The sequence below is a fragment of the Megalops cyprinoides genome, chromosome 1, assembly GCF_013368585.1.
Source record: "Megalops cyprinoides isolate fMegCyp1 chromosome 1, fMegCyp1.pri, whole genome shotgun sequence".
NCBI lineage: Eukaryota > Metazoa > Chordata > Actinopteri > Elopiformes > Megalopidae > Megalops > Megalops cyprinoides.
The window spans coordinates 58,420,255-58,432,866 of NC_050583.1; the positions used below are offsets into that span (position 1 = coordinate 58,420,255).

General features: G+C 47.6%; 1 protein-coding gene across 8 annotated transcripts in view; it reads left to right on the top strand.

The window, feature by feature from the left end:
• Positions 1-12,612, top strand: part of LOC118774305 (zinc finger MIZ domain-containing protein 1) — a 141,570-nt gene that overhangs the window by 82,815 nt on the left and 46,143 nt on the right. For all 8 annotated transcript variants that reach the window (XM_036523621.1, XM_036523561.1, XM_036523592.1 and 5 more), the window contains exon 4: positions 8,473-8,593. In XM_036523621.1, the coding sequence (XP_036379514.1) occupies positions 8,525-8,593 (69 nt within the window). In that variant the 5' untranslated portion in view covers positions 8,473-8,524. The remainder of the gene's footprint in view (positions 1-8,472; positions 8,594-12,612) is intronic.

Here is a 12,612-nt window from a genome sequence, read left to right on the forward strand (position 1 = left end):
GCACAGGAACATGGGAACGTACCCATGTATGAATGAAGTAATGCATAATGAAATCTATCATGTCATACATCTGCGTACATACGTCAGTAAATTTATGTATGCATTGATGTGTACACTGTGCATATATGTATAAAGGTCATAAAAAATTTCATATACAAAATATATGTGTATGTATGTATGTATGTGTGTATATATTGTGCGTGTGTGTGTGTGTGTGTGTGCATATATATATATATATACATATATATATATATATGTGTGTGTGTGTGTGTGTGGGTATTTGTGAAGTCATAAAGTAATGTTTTTCACGGTGACTGCTACTCAAGCCAGCTTTTTTAAACATCTTGTGTACAGAGCATTAAGCGTGCCATCCTGTCTTTATTCTTAGAAATTTAGTGGCCTAATGGATCAGATGGTGTTGCAGCGATACGGTTTCACAGTGTCCTTTTCTGATGACCTGGTTTGGAGTGCACTCCGCGGAGGGGGAAATTGCCTTTCGCATGGGGAGAACACCACGGGCCAAGTGCACGTTGAGTGCTGCAAGTATTTCTGTTGTATCGCATGACAGATGAAATCTTCACTTGCATAACGCCGTCAATCTGCCCCGCGCTGTCCTCGACGTTACGATGTTCCACGGCGGCTATTTTTAGCTTGGGGGAAGATTATATAAAATGCGACGCGGCTCTATAAACATGTGATCCGCGTTACAGATTCTCCCCCGTTCAGATGCTTTGACCTGATTTGATTACTTGCCGATGTAGGCCACATTAATCTCAACCCACAAAACGAGCAGAGAGAGATCAGCAAACAAAGTCAAATCTTCATGGGCCCCCCTCGAGCTGGCCAGCGCCAGCCACGTCAGAACGCGGGCGCTGTGGGAAAACGGCCGTGAAGAGCGGCGGAACTGGTCTGAGCATTCGAGAAGAGACTTTGGTCGGTTCCGTTGGAGAATCTCTCAGCCAGTCTCCTCGTGTGGGATTGTTTTTTTTTTTCCCCTCTTTTTCCCAGACAGCCATTGGTATTCAGAACCCTGCCGTTGGGCGAGATGAAAGCCTTCCTGATTCATTCACGCAAGGACAATCAAAACATGGCAGCCGGCAATCTCTGCTAAATTAGAGAAGGGAGAGCGGAGCGCGAAAGGGTGAGGGAAGGTGGCGGCCTGTCTGTTGCCTGGAATTCATCACATGCTCGCGTGTCCCCTGTGTCTCGATAAGGAAGATTTGTGGGGAAGATTTACGGTCGCCTGTGGTGCCTACCCTTTAAATCAGTCTCACTCCCACTGTCGGCAGGAGCTTCCCCGGGACGTCCCAAACCGGAGCCCTACCCCCGGCCTAAATCCCCACGTCGCGTCGGTTTGTCAGACAGCCCCGACAGCCTCGCGCCTCCAACCTCCCCGCCTGGTGAATCGTTCTCAGCTAATTAGGAAATACGATCAAACAGTTGAGTGCTTCGCCCCACACAACCTTTTCTAAGTAGTCTGTTCTTTTTTTAATTGAACACATTTGTGGAATGAGGAGTCTGTCCCCGGAGAATTCAACGGCAAGTAGCTGCAACGGTACAGACCCCCGCGCTCTTAGCGGCAGTTCAATCTTTTTTAGATTGCTAGCAGACCCAAGGCATGTGTATCAACCATTAAACCTAATATATGCAAAGAACAGGAATCATCTGATGAAAAATGTATCTGCCGGCGGCAGTGGGGATGTCTGATACTTATTCCTCACGGCTGGTGACGTGAAAGTGGGCATTGTCCTTTTGCTCCGTGAGTGCTCAGCGCTGGGCGAACAGTGGGATAAACACATTTTGGGCAGAGCTGAGTGTTTTCTCGCAGTGCCGGCGGAATGGAGGGTCGACCGCCTTTTTCCGAGGCAGTCTCGCTCGCGCTCTGTCGGAGGTTTATCATCCCCTCAACTGTCGGGGCGAAGCTGGAAAGAGCCAGAGGTCACCAGTGTACGGCGGCTAAAAAAGAATGCTGGGGCTGAGAGCCTTATCTTCAACCCCTCGCAGCCCCCTCCCGCAGGGGCAAACACCGACGTACACATACGCACGAACACACACACACACGCAGACCCTCACGCCCACATACCTAAGTTCCATTTCCAACCTCGCTGAATTCCTTCCCCTGTATCTTGCCGTTCGCCTGTCACTCCTCCCCCAAGCTCTATCCGTCTCTCTCTCTCTCTCTCTCTTTCTTTCTCCCTCGACCTCATAATGGCTCCTCTCGGGTAGCAGCAGCAGCTCCTGCTATTTCAAAGTTTAGCTGGCAGGATTAAGCGTGGTATGTGGAAAATGAACAGCCACTCAAAGCAGGACACATGAGCTGAATGCATAATAAACCGAAGGCCGGGAGAACAAAAACACACGCTTCAAGTTATTTAAAAGGAGCCTCCCAGCTCGCCAGCGACAATGTCACAGGCAAGCGGGGAGCAGGTGGGGTGGGGGGGTGGGGGGCGGAAGTCTTTTCTTTCACTGATGGGCGATGGTCTGTGACCCACCTCCCACCCCCCCCCAAAAAAAATAAAAGGCATGATAATTAAAATGAACAAAAATACCTCCTCGGGTATGGTCTGTTTTGGTTGGACATCATTTGTGGACAGTTAAATAAAAGCGGTCATGGGAATGAGAAGGCATCAAGGGGCCACAATTAAGTTATATATAATAGTTTCATATATATGGCTAATGTGTAATATTTATTGCTTTGACAACTGTGCTAGTGATACTTTATCAGCTGATACGTGAAGAAGGCAGTGTTGAATGTTGAATAATAAAGTAAGTCACGTCATTCTTGTATCATTTTAGTTCAATGTGACCTTGCAGTAAATGCAGAAGTGGAGTCTGTTGGCTTGTGGAGCCGCGCAGTCCTGCTACAGCTGGCTCCCCTAGCGTTTGTATGCTCCTGAGCCTTCGAGGGCTGCATCTGTTTGGCCAAAACAGAGCGGCGCTCCGGTTCCAGCTCATAAAGTAAATAGGTAAGGCTGCCTGGCAGGGCTTCAGCTTCCCAGCTCGGGACCCGGGGTAGCATCGCAGCATTGGCAGTGGCGGCAGCGGCCGGCCATGTGGCGCACGGTGCTTCTCCGCTGACCGGCCCCGGTGAGGCAGGCTCCGCCCCCCTGCCATTAGTGGAAGGAGAGGAAATGAAGAAAGTGGCCTGGAATCCCGGCACGGGCGCGATCATCCTGGTGGGAGGGGATTGAGGGGGGAGGGGATCTGTTGAGGGGCTCCCCCGGAGATGCACCCCGCGGTCGCTCCAGCCCTATTGCACTGTTAGGCGGCCCGTGGCCGCCCGCCTGGCGGTTTGTGGAGCGCTGGTGAGAGAGGTGGCCCATCTGCTTTTGTCTGGTTTTATCGCGCGGTGATCAGCCGCAGAGGCTCGGTGAAATGTTACACTTGGTTAGAGAGGAGATATTGCTCTGTCCTTCCCTTGATCCCACCCCTATGATTTGTATCGCGGGGACCGGGCGCTCGGCGTCCTGCACTGCAGCCTTAGCTTTTCTAATCACGCTGCAGATGTGCCTGATGGCTGAACAATTTCTGTGTACCGAGAGCGGGGTTCCCTGAGGAATCCGGGAGACTTGCTTATGTGAGCTGTCAGGGAAAAAAAAAAAAAAAAAGTGAGAGAGGGAGGGAGAGAACAGGAGGGAGGGAGAGAGGGAGGGAGGGAGGGTGAGGGAGTGTGTGCGTGAGAGAAAGGAGAGAGAGAGAGTGAGTGAGAGAGAGAGGTAGGAACAGAGAGCAGAGTAGCACTGCCTCTTGATTGGCTTGTATGAAAAGGCATGGCAGGGCTGAGAGTCTCTTGCTTGGGGTGACCGCCTCGGTGGCAGACCAAACCACATTAAATAAAATAAATCCATTCCCAAGCCTGTTAAGGCAGGGAGGGCCATGTGTGTGCGTTTGTGTGTGTGCGCGTGTGCACATTTGTCTGCTAGTGCATGCTTGTGTGTGTGTGCATACGTGTCTGTCCGCGCAAGTGTGTGCGGGCATTTGTGTGTGTGCATGGACGTCTGTTTGTGTTTGCGTGCATGTGTCTATTCACTACTGTGTGTGCGGCTGCGGCAGTGGTGGTGTCTGTGTGTGTGTGCGCGTGTGTGTGGTGGTGATGGGGGGAGGATGGGTGAGTGGGCCAGAGCCTGCTGGGGATTATGGCACATTTTGTAAAGCAACAATGGAAGGCAGTGGAGTACACATTTCCATCCTCCTGCTCTCCTCGCATAACAAATAGTGCTTTGTCCTCGGTGCCTGGCCACTTCCCAGACAGAGAACCTGCACCTGGAGTCTTTTAACAGCTTGCAGTAAATAAACCTTTAATAAAACTATTTCCTTTTCCAAAGTGTTTAATAATTAAGAGGAACTTTCACCCGACAGCTTCTGACACATACAATACTGATCTAAAAATCACGTGCAGTTTCTTCAAAAAAAAAAAAAGAAAGAAAAAAAAAGCAAGAATTCGATCCGCACCTCCACTTTTTGGTGCCTTAAAGAGAATTCTTTAGAGCCCAGGGTAAATAGGGAAAGGGGAGATGGGTAAATATATATATTTACGATATTAAGGGGATCAATAGTTCTGCTCCTGTAAGGAGGAGATCATTTGGCTTAGTGCTTAATTATCTGATTTGCATGTTAACGGTCTACACAGCCTGCAACATCTTGAAGTGGGATTCAGATTGCGTCTCTCCCAATGGGCTGTGAAAGCGAGGCAGATTATCTGGGTTCAGATCACCGGTCTCGGGCTGTCAACCACGTCCACATCCACAACCTGGCAGCCGCCCGCACCTCTGCCACCACGGCCAAAATGCTAGAGTGGTGATCATGTTCTGCGCGTGTGTTTTCTCGCAGCTTCAGTGAGTCACTCCCCGATGTATCACAGAGAGGATTGCGTGATTGGAGGATGACAGGGGGTACAGGGAAACGGGGGCTCGGACGGTGGTCGGGGATCGTGACGCGATAATGACGCGGGAAAAGGCGGGTTCCGCTTTCTGGAAGGGAGAGTGTTTACACTCAAGGGTCCGTGCCCCGGGGCAAACTCCGTGTCTGCCTTAATGATGGCACTTTTGCTGCTTAAGGAGTCTGATTGTTTGGCCACACGAGCGTAGATGTGAATAAATTAAATGTGTTTACCACGTCTGGCGTGATTACTAAGCAGAGTGTACTAGGCAGCTTGGGTGCGTGAGGGATATTGTTTTTTGTGTGACAGTGAGGAAAGACCCTATAACCATTGTCATTGATTGCCTGTCCCTACCCCCAGGACCTGCATGCATTTGTACCCTGTCTCCTTTGTCGTTTAAATGCTCGTTTTGGTAGGAGGGGGTCCATGGTGCTCTCAGAGACAACGGGAAGAGAGAAAATGTTTTTTTTTTTTTTTTTTACGGCGTGATCGCTGTTAACAGAACAGCGTTTGAAAAGGTAGGCATCATCTGTCCGCAGAAACGAAGAAATCAGTCATGCAAGAGGTCTCTGATTACAGCAAGATAATTTCATCCAGCCCTCCAGCGGAACTTGCCGGCGGAGTCTCTTCGGCGTTTCGTGTGTTTTGTTTCTGTGCACAAATTTTTTGGCCCTCCCGCAATTGTTTCATCTTTTCGCTCTGTGTATTTCATTACGGGTTCCTCCAGTTTGATTAATCTCAACGCTGTCTCTTTTTGTGTCAGAATGTGCTCGTCATGATTCGTTGTGTAATGCCTGCCTTGCAGTTGAAATCATTTAATCTCATATGACGTAACCGTTTGGACTTTTTTTGTCTCACATGAACTGCTGCTCAGAAATCAATTCAGAGAGTAAATACTCTGCAATGCAGATTTCAAACAATGTAATGGTACAGGAAAACAGCAATCATGAAAAATATAATCGGGAAAATTAGTGCCTGTTTAGTTTCACAGATAATACAAATTAGCAGAATTCGTTGTTGTAGGCAGTTGAAATTCATTGCAAAAATGATAAAACTGGAGAATAATTCCAAAGCATTCGGTTATTTTATTTAATTACAATTTTTATAGTAGGCTAATTCAGCAACGACTGATTCCTATAGGGACGACTCATATTAGTGTGGTAATGAGCAGGGTACAGAGCTATACAATTAAATGACTTGGGTGATATCCGTCATATCAGTCGTATCATTTTCAAATGTTCCGCTGGAGAGACGACATTGGGTGACTGTATACCGCTTATACAGAATCGCGTTTGGCTTCTGGTTTTGGCTAACTGTCTTTCTTTTTTGGTGCTATTTTCCTTTAAACGTGACGAGAGACTGTCAAAAATACCCTACTTTACCGGTTGTAAAACAAAAACAAAAACAAAAAAAACATAGCAGGAAACGTAAAAGAGGGACCTTTGCATGAGAATGGCGTTCCAGCTCTCTTTGCCCACTGCTGGAGGTGTGAGTGTTGGCAGGGAATGGGGAAATAGTTCATCAATAACCACAAGGTCAGACAGGCAGTGTTGGCTGGAGTGCACCCCGTTAGGAGGCGGCAGCTGAGGATTTGTAGAGCTTGTAACGGCTTAAAGCAACACCGTGCGGCTGTTTGTGAGGCAGTCTTCAGAAGGGGAGGGAGCCACCTGCTGGTCACTGTTGTCTACTGCGGCCAGCCTCTTTGTGATGAGCAGTTCTGGGAAGCTACATTCATGTGCTCTTTGTGGTTGCGCGTGGAAAAGCACTTCTTCAAAATGCAGACCTGAACCAGCTTCACTCAGAATGTCTTGTGTTTTTTTGTGATTATGCTCTGGTGTCTTATAATTTGAAGAGGAAATTCAATAAATATTTCTGAATAAAATCGAGATCATAAATGCACATCCCTTTGTTAATAAAATCACTGGTGCATTGTATCATGATCAGCCGTTTATTTTTCACACAGGCTGCTTTCAAAAGGCAGCTATTTATCTCATATCAGTCAGGGATGACATCACAGGTACTTCAAAACGAAGAAGATTTCAAAATGGAAGGAGTGTATGTCACACTCTCCTGGAAACAATTTCACAAAACAATACAGTTATGATCTGATTAAGATCTGAAAGCCCATTGTTCATACATTTGTGATTTTTAAATACCATCTTAGGTTTATTGAAAAACCTTGTCATTGATCTGTTGTCTTCACCTACTTTATTGTTTACTTATTTATTTACTTATTCATTTATTTATTTATTTATTTATTCTAATCATGTGTAATCATGAACTGAAGGACCACCTTGAGTTTAAAACTCAAGGTGCTTTAAATGCTGACAGCATTTGATCAAAGAGATGCACCGCACCCCCACCACTACCCCAACCACCTAACCAACATCAACACCATCACTGCCCCCACCCCCATGCCCAAACCTATGAGTCACTAAGGAGTTAACAAACAAATAACTTCCATCTGTGCGAAAAACTCATTTGGTGGTTTTTATGAGTGCTCTAATTTATGGAGAGGAATGCGCTGGTGTGCCCTCTAATGCCTCCTGTACGGGTACGAGGAGCTCCGGTAGGCAGCATAAAAGCTCTTTAGCTGTCTAGAGGAGTAGATTACCCGCCTCCTGTTAAATCCACCCGGAGCCCTAAGTGAACATCACAAGCGGCGGCCCCCGGGTAGAGCCGCTCGTGGGATTCTCGCGGGGTTCTCTCGTGTTGTGGAATTTGTCACCGTGCGATAAATACAGAGCCCGGAAGAGAGAGAGGGAGATGGAGAGAGGCCACTCTTCACTTTTCCACCTATTAATCCAGCCACCCATCTGTTTAAAGCTGCAGGACACCATAAATTACCGGGCCGACTGCGGCGCGCGATATTTATTTGACTCTGAATACAATGATAAATCAGTCCCGCTGAGGCGAAATTGATAACCTTGAATGTCGGGCGTGTTACTTGTGAGTTGTGATAATGTTGTAATTTGAGTCCTGCTTGTAACCAGTGTGTTAGGCGGGAAAATACTGGACGCGGGGTTCTCCGAAGCAACCCTCACGCCAGTCAGCGTGTGCTTTCCAAATCAATAGACTTTCTTCCCTGGCACTGCTAAGACATTCTGTTTCAGTGACAGAAGAACACGACATGTGAACTTCAGGCAACCTATATGGAAAACTGTTAATGTGTCATTGCCCTGAAATAGAAGATGTGTAGAGTGAGTCATGGGTCATGGTGTGACGTTGTCTATTGTGTGAACGGCATAGCCTGTAGTAAGTGAATGACTCCCTTCCCTTCATCCTTGGGTGTTCACCCATTGTCATGCTCTCGGTTTGGACGCATTTTTAGGAAGGTGTCTGATTTAGGTACATCTCATTAGCCTGTTGTGTCACAGGCTGAGTGGCAGTGGCTGGGGCTGGCTGGTCTTGTTAGAGTGTCACCGGGTGAACTGGGACTGTCACAGCCCGAGCACTCCAGAGCCCTCGTCACCTGTCAGATCAATACCTCCCCCCCGCCACAGTGCTCAGGCTCCAATGGAGGAGCGGACAGGTCCACCAGGAGGAGCTCCTCTGTAACGCTGTCTCTTTTCTCCCTCTTCTCTCTCTTTCAGAGTGCAGAAGTTTAATGGCTTTCAGGTAGAGGCCCAAGGAGAGACAATCAAGATGAACTCGATTCCGTCGATGGACAGGCATATACAGCAGACCAACGATCGGCTGCTTTGTATCAAACAGGTGAGTGACGTCACACCAAAGGTCATCAAATGACTGCGTGAGTAAATGTTATGAATCGGTGCAGTTTTAGGCAGTGTCGTGCCCCTGTTGGTGCAGTTGCCACAGAGGCGTAATGGACAACACATAGTTTTGGCAAGACTGCTCCTGCATGTGGGTGCCAAACCGTATTATCTTCTGTTTTCAAAATATAAGCACAAGCGCCAGTCAGGGCTTGCGTTCTGCTTTGAGATGTAGCATTATGTCTTCCTGCTAAGTCTTACTCTAAATTCCCATCATTGACTTCATTTTAAAGGTATGCAGCTCAGATGCTAGAGATTCTATTGGAGGCTCGCAGTTTGTACATATTTATACACCCTTTTGAAGTCTCTCTTTTGTGTTTTTAGCCCGGCATGACACTTGGAAATCTAAAGCTCTTTTTCTCTGGCCTCAAGTTCAGAGAACTTTTAACAGCACTTACGGATACAGGAACTCCTTACAGCAGGCCAGAGCAGAGTGCCCTCCCGTCTCTCAGGCCCGCTATAAATGGTAATCTGTTAGGCTTTTTATCAACCGTTAAAGGATCGGGTTACAGAGACGGGTCAGCGCAAGGGAGGCTGTTCCAATTGTCTCCCATTTGCTTTTTTCTCATTCCTCCGCGTTCACTCACCGCCACGGCCTTTGTACCCCACCACCTTTTATTGCAGGGTGTATCTTCGGCAGAATTAAATGGAGGCCTGTGCATAACCCTGGGCTACAGCTTTTTGAGTTCCGCCTTTGATCACCGCCTGACAGTCTGTTTGTTTAGTCAAGTTTTTTTTTTTCCTTTTTTCCCCCCTTAATGTGGGCGTTAAGTTTAAGTTTCGTGTCTCTTGGAAGTGCCGTGGGAGAGCATCGCCCCTCGTGTGTTTTCGAATCGCTGGAATGCTCCTCCGCGTGGCGTTATCTGCGCTCCAGCGCGGCACATCTAGGTGAGGGAGGTCTGGCCCTTGCTGAGCAATCCCGTCGGATCGCTTGCGAAAAACAAGCAAACCCTGCGCACGCCACCCCGGATGGCTTTCAGAAGTTGGCATTTTAAAGGGAGCACAGCGGAAACGTTTCTGTCACACTCGTGTGCGCGGCCCTCTCCTGCAACCCTCGTTTTAACTCAGAACTGATAAATATGTATTTGCAGTTTTGAATATTTTCTTTGCTGTGTCAGGGCCTGACATCACTTTTTCTTACCCACGTCTATTTCGATGTATAAGTATATTAAAAACACTCCTCTGCCTGAAATTCTCTCACATGTAACTGACACGTAATTTGGTCGGGGCAAAAAAATACCCCCAGATCCTAGTTTTGTCTCTGAAAACCAAAACACTCCCAGGTTTAAACAGATCATTTAGTTGCATGCTGCAGGTCAAACAGAACGCTAATGTGCAAGCACGTGCGCTGCGGATTCAGAGCTCGGCGGCCCACAGAGATTTGCATGTCATTAACAGGGTGTTTAGAGTGCGGGGGTGGGGGGTGGTTGCGGAGATCACCTGGGGATTGGGTTTCACTGGTGCAGGTAAAGCGTGCTCTTTATTGGGAGGGAGACAAAGGGAAGCCCGTCCCTCGTCACCCCGTTTGAAGTCTCGCGTGACGCGCCAGCCCGCTAAAACTGAAGGGGCAAGGCCTTGCCAGTTCCACCGCCCTTGATCTTGATGCAGATGTAGTCGTCCGATGTTTATTTAAAAGACCCTTCCTGCCACACAGCCCCACCCCGTCCCCCAGGGCCGCTCCACGCTACGGACCTGAGCCACACGGGGGTGTGAAGGGGACTGCAATCGGGGGCCATCAGATAGTAAGTGGCGATTTGACAAACGCCCTTGCAGGGTCGTGTGACCCCACTCTCTTTTCGGGAGCGGCGGTGAGAACGCGGGGGTGGGGGGGGGGTGGGTGGCTGGGATCGTGATGAACCCCCACGCTTTTGTCTCGCCGCCGCTTAACGCACTACCGCACCTCAAGCCTGGTCTGGTCCACACCCATTTCAAAATGAATTTCCGACTGTAAGTAGGTCATTTGGAAACGGAGCATATTTTTTCACTGACGGCGCAACACTGGCATCGACACCCTTCTGATCTACAGATTACAGTGTGAGTACTGGGTCAAATTAAACCGAGTGTAAACAGATTTCACCGGCTGGGTCAAACATATTAACCCAGATCCCCCAAACTTAAATGACAGTTAACTGTAGATGTGCCTTGTGGGTAAACATGCCAATTAGAAGAATACATGTAATTGAATCTCCATTGAGTTCATCTAATAAATAGTTAAGCTGTAGATAATTTAAATCATCCAAAGTGAGCCAGCACCCCACTAATAGAGGCAGCTTTGTTTGACAGACAATCCCGGTTTGGAATCCACTATAATAAATACCATTTATGCCTTGCCAATTAGACCACCAGTAAGCCCATTCAGTTGTCTGCCATTCTCTTCAAAGCACAGAAAGATGATTATCAAGGGAGATCAGAACAATTAACTCACTATCCTCTCCTCCTTACCAGTGTAGAATATTCAAGTGATTAAAATAATTAAGGAAATATTGCACACCAGTCCAGCTGTTGGGTTTAATTAAAAATTCTCATACACAAAATTCTGCATCTTGAAGAAATTATCTTTTTTCACACTGCAAGAATATAAAAGAGATGATTTTTCTGTCTTTCTTTTTTTTTCCTTTTTTTATATCCTCTAAAGACGTGACACTTCTGCTTAAACAGGCAGGATATGCACCGCACACTGCTAACATACTAATTATTCTTAGCATCTCTGCCAGCGCAAGTTGAATGAATGTCTCTAGAATTCGATGGATGGAGACCTGACCAGTAAGATGTGGTGGAGAAGCAGCAGTTGTTCATTATACAGCATTGCTTGTTTTTCTTTGGAAATTATTTCATCCAAATTGGCATCGTCCAAAAAAAAGTTTTTTTTCTTCGAATGGCTTCCGGCTCCCGCTTGCTTGCGGGCGGTGTTTTTGCGGTGAGGTAGGTTGGCCACGCATGCCACGGTGTTTTGCAGCACCTTTCTGATTGGACCGCGCCTGTGCGACGCCGGGTCTCTGGCTCGTTACATTTATAGCGGATCACTCTTTCCAGTGGCACGCTGTGGCACCGGCACCCAGAGGGGCCCTGTCTCTTGGCCGCTGGTTAGGTTTGATTGGTGGGATTTGGCTGCGGCGGCTGGGAACATCTGCGCCGCCGGCGCTGCCAACCCGCCCTGCGTCCCTGGCTCTGCCTGCGCCGCATTGGTGGTACCAGTCATTCCGAGGGCAGGGAGCAGCAACAAGCTGCAGTGTTTTTTTTTATTCATCTCTTTCACTCCTTGTCTCGCTGTCTGTCTCCTTTTCTCTCTCCCTCTGAACACAGATTGCTAGGGTGTATAGCCTGCGAGCTCCTCTAAATTTAGCACTGTCGAGAGTAAGACGCCTTTACGCTCTGAGATCCCAACCATCAGCGGAATTCACACTGCTCTGAAATGTCCCCCCTCTCGACAAAGATTCACCCTGTAGGAGACTGCAGTGCGCTGGGACCGCTCATGAAATAAACAAGACTGGTTTCATCCGGCCCTTGTCAAATGAGGGCTTTGTAAATGGATATGAAAGCTTCCTCCTCAAATTCTGACCTCTGCTGCCCCCTAAAGACTGGATGAGAAAAAAAAAATCAAAGGAGGTGGCAGCAACGGTACTGCCTCTATGCATTGTGAAAATAAAGATATTTCTATGTTGTGGATCAAAGGAATTAATATGTCCAGATAAGCTTGGCTGCCTGCATAAAACAACAAAAATGGCTGTTCAAAGCCTCTGAAGCTGTGTATATGTATTTGTTTCTTGTGTGTTTGCACCCGTCATAGAAGTATATTTGAATGATTTGCATAGAGTAAAGGCATTGGCTATGAAATGTAAGGCACACTCTTCAGTGAGTAAAAGTGATTAACATTTTGATTTAAAATGGAAATTGGATACTCTGCGGTTACCCCGAGGTTAGGGTTTATCACCCCTTATGTCTGTCTCTGCCTGTCTGTCC